This window comes from Nerophis lumbriciformis, linkage group LG19 (assembly GCF_033978685.3).
Source record: "Nerophis lumbriciformis linkage group LG19, RoL_Nlum_v2.1, whole genome shotgun sequence".
Classification (NCBI taxonomy): Eukaryota; Metazoa; Chordata; class Actinopteri; order Syngnathiformes; family Syngnathidae; genus Nerophis; species Nerophis lumbriciformis.
In genome coordinates, this window is record NC_084566.2 from 25,767,254 (window position 1) to 25,793,085 (window position 25,832).

General features: G+C 40.2%; 2 protein-coding genes across 3 annotated transcripts in view; both read left to right on the forward strand.

Annotated features, from left to right (window-relative positions):
• Positions 1-9,323, forward strand: part of esyt2a (extended synaptotagmin-like protein 2a) — a 40,160-nt gene extending 30,837 nt beyond the window's left edge. For both annotated transcript variants that reach the window (XM_061979095.1, XM_061979096.1), the window contains 9 exons: positions 1,252-1,326; positions 1,894-1,980; positions 3,135-3,284; positions 3,380-3,777; positions 5,921-6,019; positions 6,117-6,248; positions 8,015-8,120; positions 8,193-8,242; positions 8,325-9,323. In XM_061979095.1, the coding sequence (XP_061835079.1) occupies positions 1,252-1,326; positions 1,894-1,980; positions 3,135-3,284; positions 3,380-3,777; positions 5,921-6,019; positions 6,117-6,248; positions 8,015-8,120; positions 8,193-8,242; positions 8,325-8,370 (1,143 nt within the window). In that variant the 3' untranslated portion in view covers positions 8,371-9,323. The remainder of the gene's footprint in view (positions 1-1,251; positions 1,327-1,893; positions 1,981-3,134; positions 3,285-3,379; positions 3,778-5,920; positions 6,020-6,116; positions 6,249-8,014; positions 8,121-8,192; positions 8,243-8,324) is intronic.
• A 191-nt stretch (positions 9,324-9,514) lies between these two features.
• Positions 9,515-25,832, forward strand: part of LOC133618588 (receptor-type tyrosine-protein phosphatase N2-like) — a 162,649-nt gene continuing 146,331 nt past the window's right edge. The window contains exons 1-3 of the mRNA XM_061979092.1: positions 9,515-9,759; positions 23,568-23,618; positions 24,518-24,631. Of these exons, the coding sequence (XP_061835076.1) occupies positions 9,627-9,759; positions 23,568-23,618; positions 24,518-24,631 (298 nt within the window). The 5' untranslated portion in view covers positions 9,515-9,626. The remainder of the gene's footprint in view (positions 9,760-23,567; positions 23,619-24,517; positions 24,632-25,832) is intronic.

A 25,832-nucleotide genomic window follows, 5' to 3' on the forward strand; every position in this document is an offset into this window, starting at 1 on the left:
GTAAAGTTACCCCACAATATTTTCGTCGGGAGTCGGGAGAGATGGTTTGCTTTAACCCTGCTAAAATGTCTAATTTGACCACACGGACCACCATCGAAATGTTGTCATTGTTTTAGTCAACTTGCATTGTTCAGGTAAAAAAAGGTTGTTGACAATAATCATGACGAACATTTTAGTAAACAAAATTAACAATGCAACATTGTAACAACATTTTTAAGTCAGAAAATATTAAAATCATCCTAGGTCCCCTTTAAAAAGAAATTGAGGAAAAAATTATGAAAAGCAAAACAAATACAGTGGAACCTCAATTTACAAAACCCTCATTGTACAAACCTCAAACTGAATAAAAATATGTTTTAGTGTACGAACCTTGTCTTTGCGTATGAGCGTTTCATCCACGCATTTTGTTCGACTTTATTTGGCCAGTTCAGCTAGTTCTTTTTTTTGGGGGACTTTATTACATATAGACATGATCCATCATCTCCTTGTTATGTTTGTTTGATATAAAATACTGTATAAGGCTTTATATTGTGTTCAAAATGTATAAACCTTTACTAAAATATGGACTGGGAACCATTATTCATGTATATTTTCTTTCTGATGGAGAAAGTAGCTTCAATATACGAACTTTCTTATTTACTAACCTTGTTCAAAAACCTATTAAGTTCGTAATTTGGGGGTCCACTGTGTTGAGAAATACAAACGAAGTTGCGACAATTTGGGTTTTGAAGAGCGTAAAGTGTCCAACAAGACCAGAAAAAGTCGCTCGATTTGTCACTTGTCCCTTTCTTTTAATACTAGCTAACTATAGCCACAAAGTCTCAAAGTTAGCAACAATGTTCCCTGCTGCTACTTATATTGTCACCTGGCAGACCATGTGTGAGCTGTGTCATAGAAGAAGAGTTATAATGTACAGAGTTCTAACGACAAGCTACATTCACAGACAGTCCCATTATAATGTGTTTATGAGCGAAAGCAAACAAGTAGTGCTGAATTTGTTCATAGCAGGCCACCATAAATAAATGAATGTACAGGTACCATTGCTGTCTATCAACTCATTTGTTGTCGAAAAGTAATATCTACACCATGTCCCACAGTGTTTTTTCACCTTTATCTTCAGAAAAAATATATTTTGATTCATAAAATACTAGATTTTAACTCTAAATCTTGTTTATCCTGATCAAGAGTAGAAGCAATTACTGTAGGATGTTTTTTCTTTTCTCACATCTCCTCTTTCTCCCTCCTGTGCAGTCTGGGAAGAAAGTGACCAGTGACCCCAATCCCTTTGTCCATCTGAGAGTGGGTCACAAGTCCAACGAGAGCAGGGTGAGGCCAGTCTACGTGCACAAAGTTCACATGCACAGGCCTTCCACTTTTGTGTTGCATGCTCACAAAAAGCCGCTATTACAACCTTTCATTTTGGGCGTTAAAATCTGCTTCAAACAACACATTCAATTAAAACAGTATTCAGATTCTATAACAGTAGTTCTCAAACTTTTCTCACCAAGTACCACCTCAGAAAATAAATTGGCTTCTCCTAATGACAATAAAATACAGTAGCGTAGTAAACCTAAGTATTCATTAAAAACAAGGCAGAGGTTTGATTTAACAAATATATTTATTATTTTTGTCCAATCTAACATTACACACAGTTTGAACAGTAACACTGTTTAAATTTAGTAAATTAAACACTGTACTTTAATCAAGTGATTCTTTAGTGTACTACTAGATGGAGCCTGTGTACCTTTAGTGGTACAGTTTGAGAATCACTGCTCTTTAAGCTTTGGACAAGCTTCAATATTTCACTAAAGATCTTGAAAAGTGAGTGAGCGAAGGTGAAGCTAAATGCATCTTTGCAAACTCAAATCAAAGGTTTGATTAATCTGCCTGCAGATTCGCTACAAGACTGATGAACCCGTGTGGGAAGAAGCCTTTTCCTTCCTCGTCCACAACCCCAGAAGTCAAGACCTGGAGATTGAGGTATAAATCTTCTCCTTAGATGCGTCTCTACTTAGACTTGGTCTTACACTTAGGGCCCGATCTACTTAATGTTTGTGTTTTAAAACAAGTGCAAACTTGATACCGCGCACCGATCTACTAAACTTGTGCACAGAGGATTGCCACTCTCAAGTCAGCAAAATAAGGAGTGCAATCCATTTAGCGTGTGAGTCTTGATGAATTTAAAGAATATATGCTGATCATCAGAACGGCCACAATACTGGGAGGAGAAAATGCAAACTTAATCATTTAGCACACGCAGAGTGATTTATCACGACTAAAATTGTTCTGCGGGAGCTGTATTGCGTCTTTATTTAGCACGTCTGCGCATTGCGTGCAATATGGGTTCAAAACTGGCAGTTGCACAGAAATATGGTTGCGCTGCAGCTCTGTCCTATGTATGTTTGTCAACATATATTGACTGTCAAAAATAAAATTGTTTGACATATCGTCTATTCAGGAATACATATGTATAGTTACTGGATGACTTAAAGGGCTGATTAAAACAAATTCAGTTGATGTCTGTCGGTGTTTGCTGGCGTTTTTTTTAAATGATGCTTGTTTACTAATATAGAATTTGTATTATTAACATATCTTTCATATGAAAAATACTTCCTGCAATATGCATTTTCTTGTGCCCGGAACATTCCAGCGCACACTCTCATCGCTGTAGTACCAGCATCTGCCAGGGTGTAGCTTCAGTGCGCTCAAAAAGTAGTTTTCATTGTAGATGAACTGCAAGACTGCGTCTAAAATGCCCATAAAATTGGTACATGTCTGCTGCATTTTTGAAAACATAGCAAAACGCCACAGGTAGTACACACAATTTAAAGTTTGCGCACATTGTTTAGTATGTGTTATTTGGATCTTGGTAGATCAGGCCAAAAGTCTTTTGAGTGCACACTGGGAAGAATGTTAAAACAAAGTACACTGTCAGTGCTCCAATGTTATTATCAATGTCATTGATGGACTTTTGTCACCCTCAATAGTCGTCATTTGAGTATGTGCGGAAACTAAGTACACAGTGTACACATTATACTTATTGAAGTGTAGTGATGCAAGTGTTCCATTCGAGATGAAGTACTCCATTTTGCCGTGAGTGAGCCACCAACTACTCACCTCTTGCTTGCGTCCAGGTGAAGGACGCCAAGCACGAGTGTACACTGGGCACACTCATTGTACCTCTTAGCCGCCTGCTGGAGGCAGAGGACATGATGCTGAATCAGCCGTTTCCCCTCAAGACCAGCGGACCCAGCTGCACTCTCAAAATGAAGTTGGCTCTGCGGGTATAAAGTTCAAAAACAAAAACTTCCAATTACAAAAGTTGTTTTACATATGAGCAAAAAAAGATGCCAAGTCCTTTTTGTTGGTCCACCTTTAGGTTTTGTGCCTGCTGGACAAAGACGCAGCATCGGCTCCTGACCCAAACCCGTCCTCTGCACAGCTTCGGAAGTCCAGCTCCACCAACCCGACCCCACAGCCTTCCGCCTCGTACGACTTTTCCACGCAGGACACCTCCCCCATCCCCCGCTCGGTGTCCATGTCGGCGCAGGACTTGCCTAACAGCCGGCAGGAGGCCGGCGAGCACCATGCTGGGGTGGCGGTGGGCAGAATCGGCGGTTACAGTATGGAAAGCGGGAGAAGCACGTCCAACTTGACCATCTCAGGCTCGCAGTCATTCCTGGCTGCAGGCAAGGAGGCCACACCCAGCATCGCCTCGGACATCTCCAACCCGTACGCCGCTCAGGAGCTGCAACAGAGACTTCAGCAGCTGCAGAAGTAAACCATCACTCTGTCAATCACACGTAAACACATGAAGACTAGATTAAGATTGTTCAATGAATAACATTTTGGCTACAATTAACATTTTGGCTACAATTAGTTTTGAGCGATCGTCAGCAATTTATAAAGCAGGCTAAGCTGCATATCAAATCAAACACTTTCACAGCCCGTGGCGACATTGAAGCAACAGCGACTCGTTTTTAAGCCCCGTGAATCGGCCTTCGCCAGAGGCCATTGTGTATGGGCACAGACCTCCTGACCTCCCCGGCATACATTGACAAACTTTTTCAGCTGCGTGAAAGACCACACAGCTGTTAAATAAAACGGTGACTGGTGTGTACGCCTGCACAACACGCTGATCTTCCTGTCTCCTTAGAGTCGCACTAACAGGGCTAACGGCTCGCCATTATGTTAAATAGAGTGTGGAGACACTTTTTCTTCAAGTTTCTTCTTTCTCGACATTTTTCTGGAGTCCCCCATTGGAATTAATGCACCACCTGCATGTGTATGAATCCAGGGTATGCTGAAATGTGTAGAGATGTAATGGTATCAAATCTCACGGTACGATATTATCACGGTATCAAAGCCATGATACGATTTTATTGCGGTGTATAGGTTAAAAAAAAGCTTGGTAAAAATGCCATAGTGTGTAAAATGAAGTGTCAGGAATGTTTAGGATAAACATCCATACATCCATCCATCCATTTTCTGCCGCTTGTCCCTCTCGGGGTCGCGGGGGGGTGCTGGAGCCTACCTCAGCTGCATTTGGGCATGCTTACTGTTTTTGAACACAAACATTGTTAAAATGTTTAGTCATATTTTTTACTACAAACAAGTATTTCTAAGTGTAAATAATTGTGTAGGAACATCTGCTGTTTCAAGTAAATATTAAAACAAATAATGTACAGTTGATGTCTTTAAAGTAACAATGTAAACATTCAGTGTAACAAGTGTAAAACAATAATGTTCAGTTTCAACTTTTACATTATGGGAAGCAGTGTCCTCTACAGTGGACATTTTTATATCAGTCTGGAAAATATTGTTTCTCACAAATGTAAATTAACCATATAACCATAACCATGTAATAATTGTAATAATGTAAATACCTCACAAACTGATGTTTGGCTTCGCTGGCTTCAAATATATTTTCAGTGTGACTGTTTATGAAGTGGCAACATGTCCAGCCAGCCCTGCTTTCCGCCCGAGTGCAGCTGGAATAGTTCAGCCCCCGGCGACATTGAGAGACAAGCGATAAAAAATAAATGGATGTATTGAGGATGTATCAAATTGCATTTGAGTCTACTTGGTGCAACGAGACCGGCTGGGTCTGTGTCACCTTAGAAACGAAAGTACCGCGCTTCGCTTTGCAGAACGCAGACTTTCTTACCTCCGGCAAAGAGATTATGTTTTGGCCTGGGCTTGTTTGTCTGTTTGTTAGCAACATAACACAACCAGTTATGGACAGATTTAATGTCCAAAAAACTATTTTATCTACGATAAGTACGAACACACTTCACTTCCTGCTTACGGCGTTCAACGATCCCATCTTGCCGTTCCCGCGCTGTAGAGTGGATTCTGGGAGATGTAGGTTTTTACGGACCTGGCCAACGCTAAAACGCCAGAAGAAACCTACACTCACTAAGTTTTTGTTTGATACTGTCACATGCTACGGTATTATTGAGAATACTTTGAAACCGAAATACCGCTGTATTTATTATACCGTTACGTCCCTACTTAAATGTAATTGCGCATTGAATGACTTTCATTTGAATACAATCATTACCACAAATAAAGCTATAGTTTATTATACTAAAGCCATCATGTGAAGAGAACACAAATGAAATATTATTACTAATTATGAACAAAAACACAAATTACATGATGATGTCACGTTCACATCCATCCCCAAATGAGAATTGCGTTGAATCGAGAATCGATTCTGAAATGAATCGTCATCCTAAGAATTTAAATTGAATGTAATTGTGAGTTGTTGTGAGATCCCTTATATGCAGTATACATGTAGTAAGGGAGTGTTGCAGTATAAGTAATTGTGTATGGGTGCAGTAGTGTATACAAACAGTATATACTGTATGTAGTAATGGAGTGTAGCAGTATTGATTATTGTTGTGTATGTGTGCAGTGGTTCTGGAATCAACACCTTCCCTCTGGGTGAGATCCAGTTGACTGTGAGACACAGCTCTCAGAGGAACAAGCTTGTTGTGGTGGTTCACGCCTGCAGGTACCAATCACTAACAGTTGGCAGGGCGGCGTCAGAGCTCTGATTAACACATCAACACTCTTCACGCCGACTCATTCTCCTCATCTCTTTGCTGCAGGAACCTGATCTCCTTCACTGACCACGGATCAGATCCTTACGTCCGCCTATACTTACTTCCTGACAAGAGGAGGTCAGGCAGGAGGAAAACTCACACTTTTAAGAAAACGCTCAACCCTGTTTATGATCAGACGTGAGTACTTTTAACTTTTTCAGATGATGATTATTGTCCAGGTTGTACCCCGCCTTCCGCCAGAGTGCAGCTGGGATAGGCTCCAGCCCTCACGCAGAAAATGGATGGATGGATTATCATTAATATGTTTTGATGGAAAACACAATTCCTTACAATTTTCAGGTTTTAAAAATACCGTATTTTTCAGACTATAAGGCGCACTTAAAATCCTTTAATTTCCTCCAAAATTCGACAGTGCGCCTTATAACCCAGTGCGCCTAATGTACAGAATAATTCTGGTTGTGTGCTTCTGTGCTTACCGACTTCGAAGCAATTTTATTTGGTACATGTTTTAATGATAAGTGTGACCAGTAGATGGTAGTCACATATAAGAGATAGTGTAGACTGCAATATGACACCAGTAAACAACACCAAACCTTTAAATGTTCTATTGAAAATAAAGAACATTACACACGGCACTCAAAAACCTGTCAAAATATTTTAATATGACTTTGACACCCCACCGCTTGATGGATTGTCGGCCCATTATACTTGTTCTGAAATTGTCATGTATCCATCAAATCTGCTGTTGATACTTTGGACTATATAGCCACCATATATAACTAACATATAAGTTGATTGTAAATTAGGGGCGGGACATGGATAAGCATTCTTGCTTTTTTCCCGTATCCCTTTTCGGTGGGTGCCGTTGCATGTCTGTCAAATTACAAAGAGTGATGAAGTGTTGCTATATGTGTATATATGCCGGAATAAATAAATTAAAATTTTTTAAAAAAATTCCGGCTAACCCTAACCCTAACCCTAATCAGAGATACAAGTATTACTATGGTGTGTGTATTAAGGACCGTAAAATGGCACCCATTAGCAGACATATTATCTGGCGTTTTGTTTCACAATATTATGCAAAATCAACTTTTCTTACCTTATGGTACCTGCTGTATTTGGGATCTGCATAAGTCCTGAAAATGTGCGCACATCCGCCACTGTTGTCCGTGTCGATTACGTAGTCGATAAGCTTCTTCTTTTTCTCTATCTTCTTGTCATGGGGCATTCACCCTCTGCTGTTGCCATTTCTAATATAAAGTAGCGTAAAGTTCTAACTTATATCTCGCTATGGAAGCGCTAAAAACTACCAGTGTAGTGGGTTTACATAATTCACTCACGGAACTTTAGTTATTAGAGAGTTCCGGTCGGACAGTTTTTCACGAGACACATTTTTGGCGTTGTTGCGCTAGTGAGCCACGGACGAGAAGATGCTGCTCCGTTGTTGATTTAAGTAAAGTCTGAATGTCATTAAAACAGTTAGCTCCATCTTTTGACACTTCTTCAACTCCCGTCCTTGCACGCTACACCGCTACAACAAAGATGACGGGGAGAAGACGCTGTCAAAGGTGAGCCACATAAATAAGACCGTCCACAAAACGGCGCATCCTGAAGCGACTGTCCGAAAGCGACTTGAAGATGATCTGTAATACATAATCTATGCAACGTTTTGACCAAGGAACCACCATCACATGTTATGTAGACCACAAGGAAATGTTTCCTATTTAGAAAAAAAAATCATATGACCCCTTTAATGCGCCTTATAATCCGGTGCGCCTTTTGTATGAAAAAAGACCTGAATAGACCCGCTCATCGGCAGTGATTCTTATAATCCGGTGCGCCCTATGGTCCAGAAAATACGGTACAACAACCGACTGCATTGAAGCATGCAGAAATATACAAAGTCAACATTCTTAATTATTGAACTTTGATCTATGCTTCAGCTTTGAGTTCAGCGTGTCTATGGTGGAGCTCCACAGGAGAACGCTGGACGTGGCCGTGAAAAACAGCGGGGGGCTCCTCTACAAACACAAAGGCCTTCTGGGAAAGGTACGTCCGTCCTGCATGTTCCCTCCACATCATGTGACCCAAGCTCATCAGAAAACCACTTTGGCCCGTCAGGTTCTAGTGGAGATGGTTGTCGAGGACATGGCTAAAGGCTGGACACGGTGGTGAGTGTTGGAAAAGTTGAAATAGGTTTGTTGGCAGGGTGGGAGTTAGTGATTGTTTCCATGGCATGATTGTCTCATGCAGGTATGAGCTGAGTGAAGACGGCCTGAGGAAGCCTCATCAGTTATAGGCTCATCATCATCATCATCATGTTTGTGCTGGTTTCCTTTAGAAAAGCAGCTTTGAGGTTCTTGTACTCTCATCAGTAGCAAGGCACACCTCCCCTTTAAGGCTAAAGGGAGAGTACGCAAACACTCTATTTATAACATATCTTCTGTAAATATGTCCCACCATGCTGGACTTCTGTATTCACGCTGTATTCTTCAAATGTTTATAATTCCATGCGGTGTTTGTTGTTGTTTTTTAATGTTCTGTGATAAAAGCAGTCAGGAATGCCACTGCCAAAGACCGTTGAATATTTTTAAAACAATTTTGGTCACAAAAAAGCTCAAACTACGCTGGCTTCATTTGACACATTTTTGTTTAGTCAGCAGCAAGTTTGTTTGCCGCATATTTTTAGTTTGAAGCTTAAATGAAGCCAGTGTACAGTGCTCGCAGTTTGCGTGTTGAGGGATCATCTGACCTCCAAGGAACCCACTTTTTGGGTTCTTCTGGGTTAAAATGAGTGAAGCATTGTAAAGATGCTTTTATTTTGCAATTAATGAAAATAAATATTCTGTATGACTTTCTCCATGTTCCTGTACAAATCATGCATCTTGAAAAGACCACAGTGCCACCTAGTGGCTAGATTCGCAAGTACAGTTTACTTCCGAGTGCTTTTGCTTGCACAGAAATGCAACCAAATATCACGTTAAGACTTTTTTTTAATATGGTTTCTTGTTATAGCTGACATTTTGTTGACGAGTCCTAAAAGTTGATTTTTTTTATGACGTCATACCAAAGTCAGCCCGGCAGCAAGTTTTTACTTGGCCCATGCGGCCTCTGACCCTGGAGACCCATGACAAAGACAGTATTTAGTGTGGCGAAAATGAAGACTGCTGCTTTGTTTTCTACTTTGTGCCTTAAAAACGCTAAGAATCCTCCACCCCGGAAGAAGAAATAAAGAGCCTTTTATCAAGCAAAGCTTTTGTCTCCTTCATTGTTTTAACTCCTTCACAAATATTTAGTCGATGGCGCATACACCTTACAGCACAGGTGGTGCTAAAAGTACCTTTTGATTTATTTCACCAAGTATTTGCACAGTATCCCAACCACGCACTACTTTTATTTTGAAATGCACCACCGGATGTACAGTGCGTATAATTGTCAGGCGTGTCAAACAGCATCATCATTAGGAGGAAAGGGAACGCCCTGCATCCACTCTTCCTCATCACCCATCCACCGCGGCGGTGTCACGTGAGAGGACAAGCACCGTGGACAAGATGGATGACACGTCCTTTTAAGACAACATGTCTTCCTTTTGAGACCCAAGAACCCACGATAGACATGCTGCTTTCCTCCGCCATCTTCCTCTTCGTCATCCTGCAGACCTGCCCCGCCTCCGCCGACCGGAGGTTCGGTGAGTCAATAATTGGATCTTTTTGATTTGTTTACATGTTAAGGTTTTTTTTATTTTTTTATTTATATATAATCGCCGCTGGTTGTTTCTTTAAACGCGCCAACACGTCGAATGTCGTCATATAGAGACAACCTGAGAATAACAACCACAACTTGGAGGTGCAGGAACATTATAAAGCATACGTTGCACCAGCTTAAACTAATTAGCAAGACACTCAGGTCACGTGACTATTTGTCGAAACATTTAATTCACAATTTATGACGTCAAAATGTAATTTCAGTGTACAACAACAATAGACTTACAATATTATGTAAGTACTTAAATGTGTAAAAAATGTATGATTGTGATAACAATGGGTATAAATGTCAAGTAACAATGACAATACATTTTCACCATAAAGATGCAATGTTTATTATTACTGTTTGTAATTAGAATTGATGAAGGCCAACCTAAATATTTACTGCCATATGGAAAACACAAGTTGTGTGTGTGTGTGGGTGTTCCTTTATGTCATGGGTGTCAAACTCTGGCCCGCGGGCCAAATTAACACTAAAGCTGGCCCGCCGATCCTCCCGGGAGTCTTCCAAATGCCAGCCAGCCCAACGACTGCTGGCCCAGTCACACAACATGTGCGGCTTCTGCACGCACACACATTAGAATGCCACGCGTACTTCATCAACAGCGATACAAGTTACACTGAGGGTAGCCGAATAAAAAAACTTTAACACTGTTAGAAATATACGCCACACTGGGAATCCACACCAAACCAGAACCCTTTGCAGCACTAACTCTTCCGGGACGCTACAAGGTGTGTGTGTGTGGGGGGGAGGAAGGTTTGGTGGTAGCGGGGGTGTATTTTGTAGCGTCCCGGAAGAGTTAGTGCTGCAAAGGATTCTGGGTTATTGTTCTGTTGTGTTTATGTTGTGTTACGGTTGCGTATGTTCTCCCGAAATGTGTTTGTCATTCTTGTTTGGTGTGGATTCACAGTGTGGCGTATATTTCTAACACTGTTAAAGTTTTTTATACTGGCACCCTGAGTGTAACCTGTATCGCTGTTGATGAAGTATGCGTTGCATTTGCTTGTGTGCGCGTACAGAAGCTGCACATATCTTGTGACTGGGTCTGAACGATGTTAGAATGGATGAAAAGTGGACATGACGATAGCTCGTAGAATGGTTAAAGGTTAATTTGTTCAACCTTGGCCCGCGGCTTTGTTCAGTTTTAAATTTTGGCCCACTCTGTATTTGAGTTTGACACCCCTGCTTTATGTGGTCATGTTACAAAAGTAGAGTGTGTAGAAGCTGGAGGACATCTCATGAGCTGCAGCTTCTTGTGTTTTTGTCCCTGATTATCATCCTCATCACTAATAAGAAAGAGTGTTGATTACCTCCAACAGTAATTATCCTGACTGAGTCAGCATGACAAGTAAACAAACAAGGATGGTTGCTAATGCTAAGAAGCAGGCTTGTAGTACCACGTTCAAACTTGGGGAAGACGGTTTGATGATGATTTATTGTCTCATATTTTGCTTGTTCCAGCAGCTTCTCCTCATAAAGTGTGGGTCGGTCCTCCGAATCGTTAAACCAAGAAGGTCACCGATGGTCTGCCTGCTGTGACTGTTGCCACGGCAACGCTTGGCTTAAAACATTTCAACAATATCACGTTATTAATCACATTAAAGGGGTAGATTATAGTAAGGAAGGGATTCATATGGCCCCATTTCTGAGTGGATCTCGTGGGAGAGGAAGGTGGGGCGGTGTAGAGCGGCCGTGCCAGCAACTTGAAGGTTCCAAGTTTGATCCCCGCTTCCTCCATCCTAGTCACTGCTGTTGTTCCTTGGGCAAGATACTTCACCCACTTGCTCCTAGTGCCACCCACACTGGTTTAAATGTACAGTCTAAGTCAAAAGTTTACATACACTTGTAAAGAACATAATGAGTTTCCAATAATTTCTACAACTCTTTTATTTTTTTGTGATAGTGATTGGAGCACATACTGGTTGGTGCCAAAAAACATTCATGAAGTTTGGTTCTTTTATGAATTTATTATAGGTCTACTGAAAATGTGACCAAATCTGCTGGGTCAAAAGTATACATACAGCAATGTAAATATTTGGTTACATGTCCCTTGGCAAGTTTCACTGCAATAAGGTGCTTTTGGTAGCCATCCACAAGCTTCTGGCAAGCTTCTGGTTGAATTTTTGACTACTCCTCTTGACAAAATTGGTGCAGTTCAGCTAAATTTGTTGGTTTTATGACATGGACTTGTTTCTTCAGCATTGTCCACACATTTAAATCAGGACTTTGTGAAGGCCATTCTAAAACCTTAATTCTAGCCTGATTTAGTCATGCCTTTACCACTTTTGATGTGTGTTTGGGGTCATTGTCTTGTCGGAACACCCAACTGCGCCCAAGACCCAACCTCCGGGCTGATGATTTTAGGTTGTCCTGAAGAATTTGGAGGTAATCCTCCTTTTTCATTGTCCCATTTACTCTCTGTAAAACACCAGTTCCATTGGCAGCAAAACAGGCCCAGAGCATAATACTATCACCACCATGCTTGACGGCAGGAATGGTGTTCCTGGGATTAAAGGCCTCACCTTTTCTCCTCCAAACATATTGCTGGGTATTGTGGCCAAACAGCTAAATTTTTGTTTCATCTGACCACAGAACTTTTCTCCAGAAGGTCTTATCTTTGTCCATGTGATGTCAGATGAAACAAAAATGTGTATGTAAACCTTTGACCACGACTGTAAATGTAAAGCGCTTTGAGTCCCGAGAGAGAAGGCACTATATAAATATAATTCACAGTTAATCATTTTGCAATTCAATCTGCTGAAAATGATGAAACATGCTAATCAGTATAGCAACAGATGCTGTGGTTAAAGTTGGAATTTCCACAAAACCGTGGCGGGCCGTGCGTTCCTACTTAGTCCGACTTCACCTCTCAAAATACCGTAATTTATGTCACCACATGGACACGGCTGGAAATACTATACAACAGTGTACAGGTCTATTTTTCGGTGCATTTAACATTCAGCAATTAAAACATATCTTACGTGGCACTGTCAAAATTAAGAGAATTGTATAAAACAAATGAAACATGAAAAAATAAAGAAATAAAATATTTTAACTCACAATTTATAGCACCCATCCGATTCCGTATTAGCCGTGTGTGAAAGTGGCGGGCATTTGCCCATTTCACCGCCGGTGTTGTGCCCAAATGTGATTACCTGCCAAAAATGTATTTCCTTCGTGGGAGCACACAACACTCGCTAAACCTGCATTGCTTGGCTTCGTCTGTCCACAGCGGATTACTAGGTGTAAGACAAACACTTTATCTTTGTGGTTATTGTACCGGTGAGTTTTCGGTGGCTTTCTATGGCTCGTATGGTTCTGGTGCAACTTCCGGTTTTTGCAACTTGTGAATGGATACTCACTTGGGACTCTCAAGTGAGTATCCAATCACAGCGTAAGGCCAACTAGAAGGCCTTACTGACAAAAACTTGTGATCTGATTGGCTATCGCAATTGTCTATCAACTCTATGTGTCTGTTCATTTACAGTGCATTGTTGATTCTGAAGGCCCCGGGCAGATTTCGTACAGCGTGACAACATAAGCTAGCTGAATTCTGATTGGATACAAACTGTAACCTAAAAACAACAGCATTGGAAGGAGCATAATATGACATGAAGAGAATATGAATACTTTTAGATATTTAGGGAAAGTAAATAAAACATTACTTTTATCTTTAATTATGATCATGATTTCTGGTTCTGTTAGGCCAGCAGAGAAGGCCTTGCTGGCCCCAACGGCCCACCACTGCCACAAAATACATCTTAAGATATTCAACACTCTACTGCTGTCTGGCGGCAAAAGTGGATAGTCCACCGCCCCACCCCAAATTTGTCACGTTTCATGTGTCAGCTAAACCGCGACAAATGGGACTTTATGAATCCCCTTCCTACTGTACACCGCACCATATCTGAAAATAGAAAGTATTGTATATATTCATCATAAAATCTTTATTAGGTGATCAGGCCACGTTTTACATCACATTTTAGGGGTCATAAAGTGTAATAAGAAGTAAAGCAATGTTAATGGGTATGTTGACTAAGAAGTCTGTTTCAAATGTGAGTGCTTTCATTTCATGTAACTTCCTGTGGATATTTTTCTCAGCTGGCGATGATGCATTATTAGATGATTACTCTATGAAACAAATATAAATGATGAGCTAACAATAATGAAGAAATACTTTTCAGTTTGATGAGTGAAGCAGGTGCCAAAGTGCATTATGGGAAACATAGTGTCAATGCTCAGCCTTCCTGCTTGCTTGTTCCTTGCTGCTGACTGCTTGAAGCTGATCTAAATTCACTTCTTGCAGCTCGATCGACTCGAGCATGTCTGTGACACATTTCACACTCTGACAGAGCTGACAGCCATGACAGGCACACTGAGAGTGAACATACCCCAAATAGCAAATAGAACCTTCCTACTTCTTCTATCCTACACCCTTTCTACATACATCCCCTATCCCACATCCTTTAATTCTACATCCTTCTGTCCGACATCCTCTATCCTACATCCTTTTATCCTATATCTTTCTGTCCGACATCCTTCATCCGCTATCCTACATCCTTCTTTCCTACATCCGACATCCTCTATCCTACATCCTTTTATCCTAAATATTTATGTCCTACATCCTTCATCCTCTATCGTACATATTTTTTATCCTACATTCTATAGCCTACATCATCTGTCCTACATCCTACCTCCTCTATCTTTTCTACATACATCCCTTATCCTACATCCTTTTATCCTACATCCTTCTGTCTCACATCATTCATCCTTTTTCCTACATCCTTCAATCTTACATCGTACATCCTCTATCCTACATCCTTTTTGTCCTTCATCCTCTATCCTACATCCTTTTTATCCTATATCTTTCTGTCTGACAACCTTCTGTCCTATGTCCTACATCCTATAACCTTTTTGTCCTGCATCCTCTATCCTACATCCTTTTATCTTATATCTTTCTGTCCGGCATCCTTCATCCTCTATCCTACATGCTTTATCCTACATTCTTCTGTTCTACATGCTTTGTCCTGCATCTTTCTGTCTTACATCCTTCATCCTCTATCCTACATCTTTTTACCTTACATCATTTAGCCTACATCTTTCTGTCCTACATCCTACATCCTTCTGTCTTACATAATTTTAACCCACAGTACATCCTCTATCCTACATCATCTGTCCTACATCCTACATCATCTATCCTACATATTTCTATCTTCTATACTTCTGTCCTACATTGACTATCCCACATCCTCTATATTTTGTATCCTTCTACCCTACATCCTTCTATCCTACATTCTTCTATTTTACATCATTCTACCCTACACACTTCTATTCTACACCTATACCCTACATACTTCTGCCCTACATATTTCTATCCTACATCCTTCTACCATACATCCTTCTATCCTACATCCTCTATCCTACATTCTTCTATCTTACATCCTTCTATCCTACAACCTTCTGTCCAACATCCTACTACCCTTCATCCTTCTGTCCTACATCGTATATCCTACACCGTTCTATCCTACATCCACTATCCTACATCCTTTTTGATCTGCATCCTCTATCCTACATCCTTTTATCCTATATCTTTCTGTCCGACATCCTTCATCCTCTATCTTACATTCTTTGTCCTACATTCTTCTGTCCTACATCATTTGTCCTGCACACTCTATCCTACATCCTTTTAGCCTGCACCTTTTTGTCCTACATCCTTCATCCTCTATCCTACATATTTGTATCCGACATCATTTAGTCTACATCCTCTGTACTACATCCTACATCCTTCTGTCCTACATCCTTCATCCTATATCCTACATCATTTTAACCCACAGTACATCCTCTATCCTACATCATCTGTCCTACATCCTCGATCCTCCATATTTCTATCTTCTATCCTTCTATCCTACATTGTCTATCCCACATCCTCTGTTCTACATCCTCTATCCTACATATTTTTAAATCTTATATATTTCTATCCTACATTGTCTATCCGACATCCTCTATATTTCACATCCTTCTACCCTTCCGTCAGTCTACCCCAGGGCAGCTGTGGCTATGAAAGTAGCTTACCACCACCAGGTGTGAATGATTGATGGGTTCTACATGTAAAGCGACTTTGGGTACTTAGAAAAGCGCTATATAAATCCCAGTTATTATTATTATTATTACCCTACATCCTTCTATCCTACATCCTTTTATCCTGCATTTTTCTGTCCTACATCCTTCATCCTCTATCCTACATCCTTTTTATCCTACATCATTTAGCCTACATCCTCTGTCCTACATCCTTATGTCCTACATCTTAGATCCTCTGTCCTACATAGATCCTCTGTCCTACATCCTAGATCCTCTATCCTACATCCTTCTGTCCGACATCCTTCATCCTCTATCCTACATCATGTTAACCCACAGTACATCCTCTATCCTACATACTTTGTCCTGCATCCTCTATCCTACATCCTTTTACCCTGCATATTTCTGTCCTACATCCTTCATCCTCTATCCTACATATTTTTATCTTATATCCTTCTGTCCTACATTCTCCATTTTATAGCCTTCTACCCTACATCCTTCTATCCTACATCCTTCTATTTTACATAGTTCTACCCTATTCTACACCCTCTATCCTACATCATTTTCCCTACATCATTCTACCCTACATACTTTTATCCTACATCCTTCTATTCAACATCCTTCTATTCAACATCCTCTATCCTACATCCTTCTATCTTACATCCTTCTATCTTACATCCTTCTGTCCTACATCCTCTGTCCTACACGATTCTATCCGACATCCTCTATCCAGCATCCTTTCCATCCTACATCCAAGGCCTGGCGATACAACAATTTAATCAATAAATTCAAGTTTTTTTTTGCAGACGATTTAGAAAATAAAACATCAATGTTTTTCTCCTTTTGACCCAACATACTTTTTGCCCCCAGGAGTTGTCCGTAGCTTTTGCCCTCCCAGTCATTTTTTTTCGCAGATATCCGCAGCTAAAACATGGCTACTGCTAATACAAATGAGATCGAGAAAAAAGAAAGAAAAGTGCTGTCAGTGGTTTGGATTTGTGACAACAAGCGTTTAGCAAGTGACTGCACGCTGCAAAGTTGATGTAAAAAAGACAACACAGCAAACATATTCCAGTATCTGAAAAAGTAGCATCCAGCCAAGTGAGGGAAATGAAACAAGACAAACAAGACTGTAGCAACGAACAAAGAAACTCCCGCTAAAAAGCAGCTTGCCGTGGCTGAATCATTTACTTAAGGTACCATGTGTGAAAAGAAGGGAGCACAACTCAGAACGATAACTAAAGCGGTCGCTCTGCACGTCGCTAAAGATGTGGTGCCCAAAAAGTGGAAAAGCCTGTGTTTATCCACTTACTAAAACTACAGAGCCCTCTCAATGTTGGTGTTTATTATTTATATGCATACAGTGCTAATGTTTTTTTTTACATAAGTATTTAATTCAAAACAGAAGATTTAAGTTTGCTTATTGATTCTTACATATCTCAATACTGGAGTTTATTTATTTGCATGTGAAGTGAAATGTTACATTTTTGTTTATAGAACTATTTTATTCAAGACAGAAGGTTTTAGAGTTAAATTAGAGTTTTTGACAATAACAAGCGGTAGAAAATGGATGGATAATTAGTCTATACCAGGGGTCGGCAACCTTTTGCATCAGAAGAGCTATTTTGGCCCTTTTCCACCAAATCAAATCCCACTTAAAGCCTCAAAACCTATTTGATCACTATATTGAAGTTAATGCTATGCATACAGTTTCCTTTAATGTATTGTCAAGTTACATTACTGTCCCCCCCCCCTTATTTTGCATGTTATTTTGTTCCTGCTTTCTTTTCTAGTTCCTCACTGTAGTTTACCAAGGTAATGACCCACATTTGTCACCACCTGACGAAAAGTCAAGATCCAACTTTGCTGGATTTTTGTTTTAGTCACCAGTCTTAGGCAAATTACTTTAAAACATAGCAATTAATAATAGTTCGTACAGGGATTGAATGTGCTTTGGTGGCTACACCTCTCCTTGTCCACAAACAGGGTATTGTGGGATTACATAATTATTACTTCATTGAATTCTTGTCAAATAATCCCCTATAGTAGTTAACGTTGTGTATGTGTTAGTAACACCATTATTATGTATCGGTATTATGCCTAACATTGGTTGTCACACATCTCCTTTCTTTCCATGTTTCTCCTTTACTCAGTATATCAGTGGTTCCGTATTTTTGCTTTATTATATCTACAACTTATTTATGCTGCTGCATTAAGGCGAGCTCTGTCTTCCCCCTCCAAATCCTCTTGTGTAGTGTGGCGTACGCCTAAAAAATAGTTCTAACCTTGCAGATTAGCGACGCGGTAAAGGCTGTAATTGGTTGGATTTTAGTACTTATCCTGTGTTGATGCAATTCTATCATGAGTCATACTGCCCACCTTTGCAAAAATGCCTTGTTTATTTGCAATTAAAGTTGCGTCACACAGCACCAGTTCCAATAAAACTCAGTCCCTCTCTAGTTATCATTGTTTATTAGAAACAAAGAAAGCTTACAAGCTAAATCATGACAATTTAAATGTCATTATTTCTTGCCAGAAAACACTTCCCCTAGAATTGAATGGCCGATGCAGAACTTTGAAAGACTCAAGGGACAGCTTAATGACGACAGTACACAGAACAATAAACTACCTGGAGCCACAACAGAGGGATAAAAGAGCTGCGTGCGGCTCCACAGCCGCAGGTTGCAGACCCCTGGTCTATACATAGTCCAATATATACAGTGATGGGCAAGCTACTTGGAAAATGTAGTAAGCTACGCTGCAAGTTAATCTTGATTAAATGTAGCTAAGCTACAGGGGAAGCTATCCCCAGAGAATTATAGCAAGCTACACTTAACAAGCTACGTGGCAAAAGTAGCTTGCTACATTAAAGTTACATTATATAAATATATAATTTAATGTACAACCAAACAAACAAGAGGGAAAATGCTCAGTTTGATTGTTTATTAAAATAAACACTAGCTAGAAACATGGCCTTTGTGAGGCTTTTTAACATTTCTTTTAAATTGCGTACCATGTACCAAATTAGGGAAAAACACAGGAAACAAATGAAATAAAAGGCAGTGATACAATAATAATGATAAATAAACGCCATAATATATCCTCTAATGATGAATTTTCAGCACAGTATAAATTACTGTTAACAGAAACCACAGTGGCAATAATAACCTGGCCAAAGGAACAAAACATTAGTCTCACAAAACAGACATTAAAGGGGAACTTAACTTTTTGGAACTTTGCCTATCATTCACAATCATTATGAAAGACATGACGACGGATGGATTTTTTTTTTAATGCATGTAAATAAACGTAAATAAAAGTCAGCTCAAAGCGCGACCAATGGGAGGTCCTCTATTCCGCCCATAAAACCCAATAAATAACAATCCAAAAAGTGCCAACAATACACCATTTACATGTCGTGACTTGAACATTAACCAAGTATTAGTGATATTGTTATTATAAGCGCTAACGCAGACAAACTATTTATAGCAGCAACAGGATCACCAGTTTATGCTGCTATGTTTACATCGAGTGGTCAGCTGTTTCCTTGCTTTCCCGCTCCTTGGAAGCTTACTATAGATCATAAATCATGCATCTCACCTGGATAGAAGAAGGCTGAGGCAAATACCAACCAGTTGGTACATTTTGTAAGCCAAGTTAGACCAGGTAATGGTTAGAATGACACGAAAAGGCGCTTGGCTCCACCTCTCTTTTCTTAATTCTTCATCTAAACAGGAATATTACAAGATTCTATCAGCCGGTATCCTAATGACAGCAGACCTTGTCCAATAAGTGATGTATTATTATGTTTGTTGGCTCTCATGAAGTCTGCAGGGAGTACTAATCAGTGATGAAGAAAAAAAAAAAGAAGCAAACTTTGTGATGCGTTTTTTAAATGAATGTGCCGTGTATGCTTAAAATGATCAAAATATGTAAATATTACATCTTATTATACATGTGCCTGTTATTATATTACATACAGGTACATACTTATATTCTGTGTATAAAATCTTAATGGAGTTGTTTGGATTTTTTTAAAGGCTTTATAGGCAGAGCTGCTCCCTTAGGCTCCATTGTTAGCAGACTTTTGATCGCATGTATTTAATATTCAGAATACATAAAAAAATTCATCCGTTGCCATGTCTTTCATAATCATTGTGAACGATAGGCAATATTTTTTAAAAAGTGCTCTTCCCCTCTAACAACCTCCATCTATACATGAAAGGAAATCAATAAAACTGACCATGTTTAAAGTAAACATATTTTCCTGACAGTGAAACAGAGTCAAACAAAATACCATTATTCCCCAGCTTCTACATTTTAAATTACTATATAGGTAATAATGCTAATGTAACTGAGAGTGTACAGATGGAACCAAATACCCCCAATAAGGGTCCATTACTATTACAGTGACTGTCATTTAGCTGGGGACACCCAACAACTCCCTCTTAGGTCCCCATACCCCAGTGTATGTATTTATTTTAGAGTGCCGTTTCTTTGGCCCAACCCTATAATACTATTAATTTTCTCTGCCTAGAGTAAATAAAACAGCGTCTATCTATAGCTTGACATAAAAACAATGACTTGTTGGTTGTTTGGGAACAGTTGATAATAGTTATGTGCAGTAAAACGTTGAACTCAACTCACCTTAATGTGTGTTCTTAAATGTGTGTTCCATGTCTTCCATGTCGAGAGCAGTTTTGATTTGGGCTTTCAAGGTAAACAACTAAAACAGTGGTTCTTAACCTGGGTTCGATCGAACCCTAGGGGTTGGGTCGGGTCGGGCTCAGGGGTTCGGCGGAGGTCAAAACACACCCGACTCATCGTGTAAATAAAATCTTCTCCCTATCGGCGTATTACGGATACAGCAACAGCAGAAGTCACACTGATTTGCAGGTGTGTAATTTGTTGTGAGTTTATGCACTGTTGGTTTTGTTCTTTGAACAAGGTGATATTCATGCACGGTTCATTTTGTGCACCAGTAAAAAAAAACATGGTCACACTTTAGTAAGGGGAACATATTCACCATTAATTAGTTGCTTATTAACATGCAAATTAGTAACATATTGGCTCTTAACTAGTCATTATTAAGTACTTATTAATGCCTTATTAGGCATGGCCTTATTATAACCCTAACCCTCTAACCCTGGCCCTAACCCTCTAACCCTAACCCTAACCAAATAACTCTAAATTAAGTATTTGTTACTTAGAATATGTTCCCCATACTAAAGTGTTACCAAAAACATATAACTTTGTCTTGAATTTGAAAAATTATTATTATTATTTTTTTCCACTAAAGAAGGGTTCGGTGAATGCGCATATGAAACTGGTGGGGTTCGGTACCTCCAACAAGGTTAAGAACCACTGAACTAAAATGAATGTTTTGGGCATTGTTTTATCCAAACGCATACATTTTTCCAAATGTGGCCAAGTAAACTCATTGTGGGTTTCCTGGACGTCGTCTGCATTGCTAAAAGTAAAATCTAAGTATGCCATCTTCCACTAGGTTTGTTAAAGTTAAAGTTAAAGTACCAATGATTGTCACACACATACTAGGTGTGGCGAAATTATTCTCTGCATTTGACCCATCACCCTTGATCACCCCCTGGGAGGTGAGGGGAGCAGTGGGCAGCAGCGCCCAGGAATCATTTTTGTGATTTAACCCCCAATTTCAACCCTTGATGCTGAGTGCCAAGCAGGGAGGTAATGGGTCCCATTTTTATAGTTTTTGGTATGACTCGGCCGGGGTTTGAACTCACAACCTACCGATCTCAGGGCGGACACTCTAACCACTAGGCCACTGAGTAGGTTCAATATTCCCTCTTCTTTTCTCCGACTCCCTCGTCGTCATGTGGGAAGTGCATGTCTGTTGTAATTTCCCTTCCTTGTTCGATGACCCGCACTATCTTGACTCTGATTGGCCTGTCCGTAATGTTTTGCCCTAATCTTAACCAATCGTGACTCATCATAGTAAACCAACCAATCATCATGTATTTTCTTACACGTAAACCAAAAAATCATCATTGATTTTTCTCTTATTTTTTTGTCCCCTGCCTGTGGAGTTGCACGAGTCCATTTCTCTTTCTTTTCTCTTTCTCTTCTACCTCTCTCTTTTTGTATCTTGTAGCTTTGTAGCTAAGCTACTCGCTACATGGGTCTAAAAATAGCTAAGCTTCGGAAATCGCTACTTGTTTAAAAAGCGAAGCTACTGGGAAATGTAGTTAAGCTATGTAGCTTCGCGAGCTACTGCCCAACACTGAATATACAGTATATAAATATATACATCTGTTATAAAAAGAAAAACTTGATAAAAATTTGAATTTTGCTAAGACTAAGATGCAGTTTGTCTCCTAAGTAGTTTTTGATCAAATAAAAGCAAAACTTGTTTTGAATTATTGTTGTCATTTGTATTTATTGGTAATTTTAAGAAGAAAGGCACAAAATCGGAAATCACATTTTTTTGAAATTTTCTTTTTAGGCCATTTTGCCGACCACATCCTCTATCCTACATCCTCTATCCCACATCCTACATCCTCTATCCTACATCCTCTATCCTACATTCCCTATCCTACATCCTCTGTCCTACTTCCCCTATTGTACATTCTCTGTCCTATATCCTCTGTTCTACATCCTCTATCCTACATTCCTTCATCCCCTGTCCTACTTCCCCTATCCTACATCCTTCTATCCTACATCCCATATCCTATATATCCTTTTATCCTAGATCATCTATACTAGATCCCCAATCCAACATCTTTTATCCTACATCCCCTATACAGTCCCTATTCTTTTATTCTACATCCTGCTATCCTGCTTTCTCTAACCACTGTCCTACATTCGGTATCCACTGTCCTACATCCTCTATCCTACATCCTTCCTACATACATTATCCATCCTACATCCTTATATCCTACATCCTCTGGTTTACTTCCCCTGTCCTACATCCCTCTATTCTACATCTTCATCCTATATCCTTCTAACCTGCATCCTTCTATCCTACATCCTTCTATCCTACATCCCCCATCCTACATCCCCTATACAGTCCATATTCTTCTATCCTACATCCACTGTACTACATCTTATTTTCTTCTATCCTCCATCCTCTATCCACTATCCTACATCCTTCCTACATACATTATCTATCCTACATCCTCCATACAACCATATAACCTAAGAGGAGTAGAAGAAAGCAGCTGCAGAAGATGAGTGAAGTTGAAAGATCAGGAGAAAGTGAGGAGACATCCTCTAAAAAAAGAGAAGCGATGACCTGACCCAGTATCGAAGAAGAGGGAGCAAAACCAGCAGCTGTTGGGGTCGTCAATCCTTTTGAGCACCCTGATGATTTGCTGTTGCTATGGTTACAGCAGCCATGTTTTTACACTTTGTGTGGATGCGTGTACGTGAGTGCGTGCGTCTTACATCTACATTGGCTATCTTTAACAACAATGACTTGAAAAGCTTTGGGTGTAGAGGATGTCTTCATCTGTTCAGCAGGGTCAGTCAGGATCACCCTCAGGATCAACAACTGCGGACTTGTATTGTACAATAGCCGTTTTCCTGGCAATGACACTAATTATTGTCCTCTTGCTCATGGATTGTTCCCTGTAGATGTATGAATGAATCATTTAACGTTTGTTTTCCTACTGTTTTTGTCAGGTTGTTTGTTCGAGAGGAACCTCTGTACGCTGTACGAGATCTGTGTCAATGGTAAGATAACAGATTTTTTAATTATTGGCTATTAAGTCCATCTCAGTCATAAAAGTATATATTTTGTCCCACGACTGTGCGTCTGTCCACTCTGCCATCTGTTCAAACATATTACCGTGTCACCACAATACTAAATACACACACACACTCACACGCGCACACACACACACGCATGCTTTGCGTCATCACGGCAACAGTCACCAAAGCAGCTTCGCCATCAACACCCATGTAGAATGTTCTTTGAACAAAAACGAAAACATCAGACCATTACACAATGATGTCACCATAGCAACACTGAACAGGCCTACAAGGTCGCCATAGCAACATCACATTAGCACAGCCTTCACAGAATTACCCTAGTCCCCAAAGTGTGACAGATAAGAATTTCCCGGCAACACGTGCACTGACTTTGTGTTTTCCTCTATTGTAACGAACATCTTGGTTCTGACCGAGTGTGGGTCTGTGCTTCTGTTCCATCGCCAATCTGGGTCATGACTCACCGGCTCTGTCATGCCAATGTCTAGTAATCAGTGGTGACAAATGTGGGAGATTTGGTCCTGAAGGGGCTTTATTGTAAAAGATAGTTTGTGATGTTTCAGGAAATAGACGTTGTTGTTTATTTTCAACAAAACTGTAACACAAAAGCTATTTCATTATTCACTTTATTGTGAAGCACCAAGAAATGGAAAAGAAACAACGACCAAGAAAGATGGAATGGCTGATGGCTGTCGATGCCTAAAGAAAGATTCACTTTAAATGATCAATATGATCTTGCACAATTAAAAAAAAAATGTATGCATTGTCTTTCAGGGTTAAGCTTCATTAATTCTTGGATCAGTTTTGACTTCCTATTGGTGGATTGTGACCCGATACTTTTGTCCATGCTTGTGTGTCTGCAGATGGGATGTTCGGGAGGTGTCACTCTCTCCCGATGGAGGAGGTTTACTCCTATGACGTCACTCTGCCTGTGGTTCAACACTTTAGACTGCTGCTCGACCAGATGGCAAACCGAGGTACTCACACACATTACACATTAACACATTGACCAGGCTATCCATCCATCCATCCATTTTCTACTGCTTGTCCCTCTCGGGGTTGTGGGGGTGCTGTAGCCTATCCCAGCTGCATTCGGGCGGAAGGCGGGGTACACCCTGGACAAGTCACCACCTCATCACAGGGCCAAGGATAGACAACATTCACACTCTAAATTCTACAAATCTGTATTTGATTTAAAAATAACATGCACCGGGGGATAGGTTGATTGGCAACACTAAATTGGCCCTAGTGTGTGAATGTGAGTGTGAATGTTGTCTGTCTATCTATGTTGGCCCTGTGATGAGATGGCGACTTGTCCAGGGTGTACCCCGCCTTCTGCCCGAATGCAGCTGAGATAGGCTCCAGCGACCCCCCGCAACCCCAAAAAAGGGACACGCAGTAGAAAATGGATGGATGGATGGATGATTACTCTATCATAATACATAAACACAATGCCTCTATGATGTGATGTACTTAATTTTTTTTAACTGTTAACAAAAAAACAATTAAACCCACGACCACAAACAAAATGTCAACATTTTAGTTACACCCTGCTTGGTATGAATCCTAATGTCTGTTAGGATCAGGATATTTATAGTTACGTCCATTGTGTCCTTGATCAAGACACTTTACCCTTGCTCCTGATGGGTCGTGGTTAGGGCCTTGCATGACAGCTCCCGCCATCAGTGTGTGAATGTGTGTGTGAATGTGTGTGTGAATGAGTGAATGTGGAAATAGTACCTTGAAGGTAGAAAAGCGCAATCCAAATAAAACCCATTTAAGTTTGTTGCAACTACCATGCGCGACCACTAGAGGAAAGCAGAGACGAGGAGAAGCCACTTAAAGCTTTGAACGGCATCATAGAGAAATTATTCTTTCTTTTTAAGTTCCTGAACATTTGCTTTTACACTTGGACACGTTTGATTTGTCACAAATTTTTCAAATGAGATATTTGGACATTAGACTTCTTCCTGTCACATCTCTTTCAGTGTTTGTTTTATTAACTTCCTGCTGGCGACTGCTAGCGCTTCTTTGGTTACTACTTTATGGGCTTTGATGGCCAAAGTGCGGCTTTGTGTGTGAACGAAAGCGATTATCGTGCCGGATTTAACGAGGGGCCGCGAAAGAAAGGACTACAAACATGTCCAAAGGTAGTTCATACTTCACTGCAAATCATAG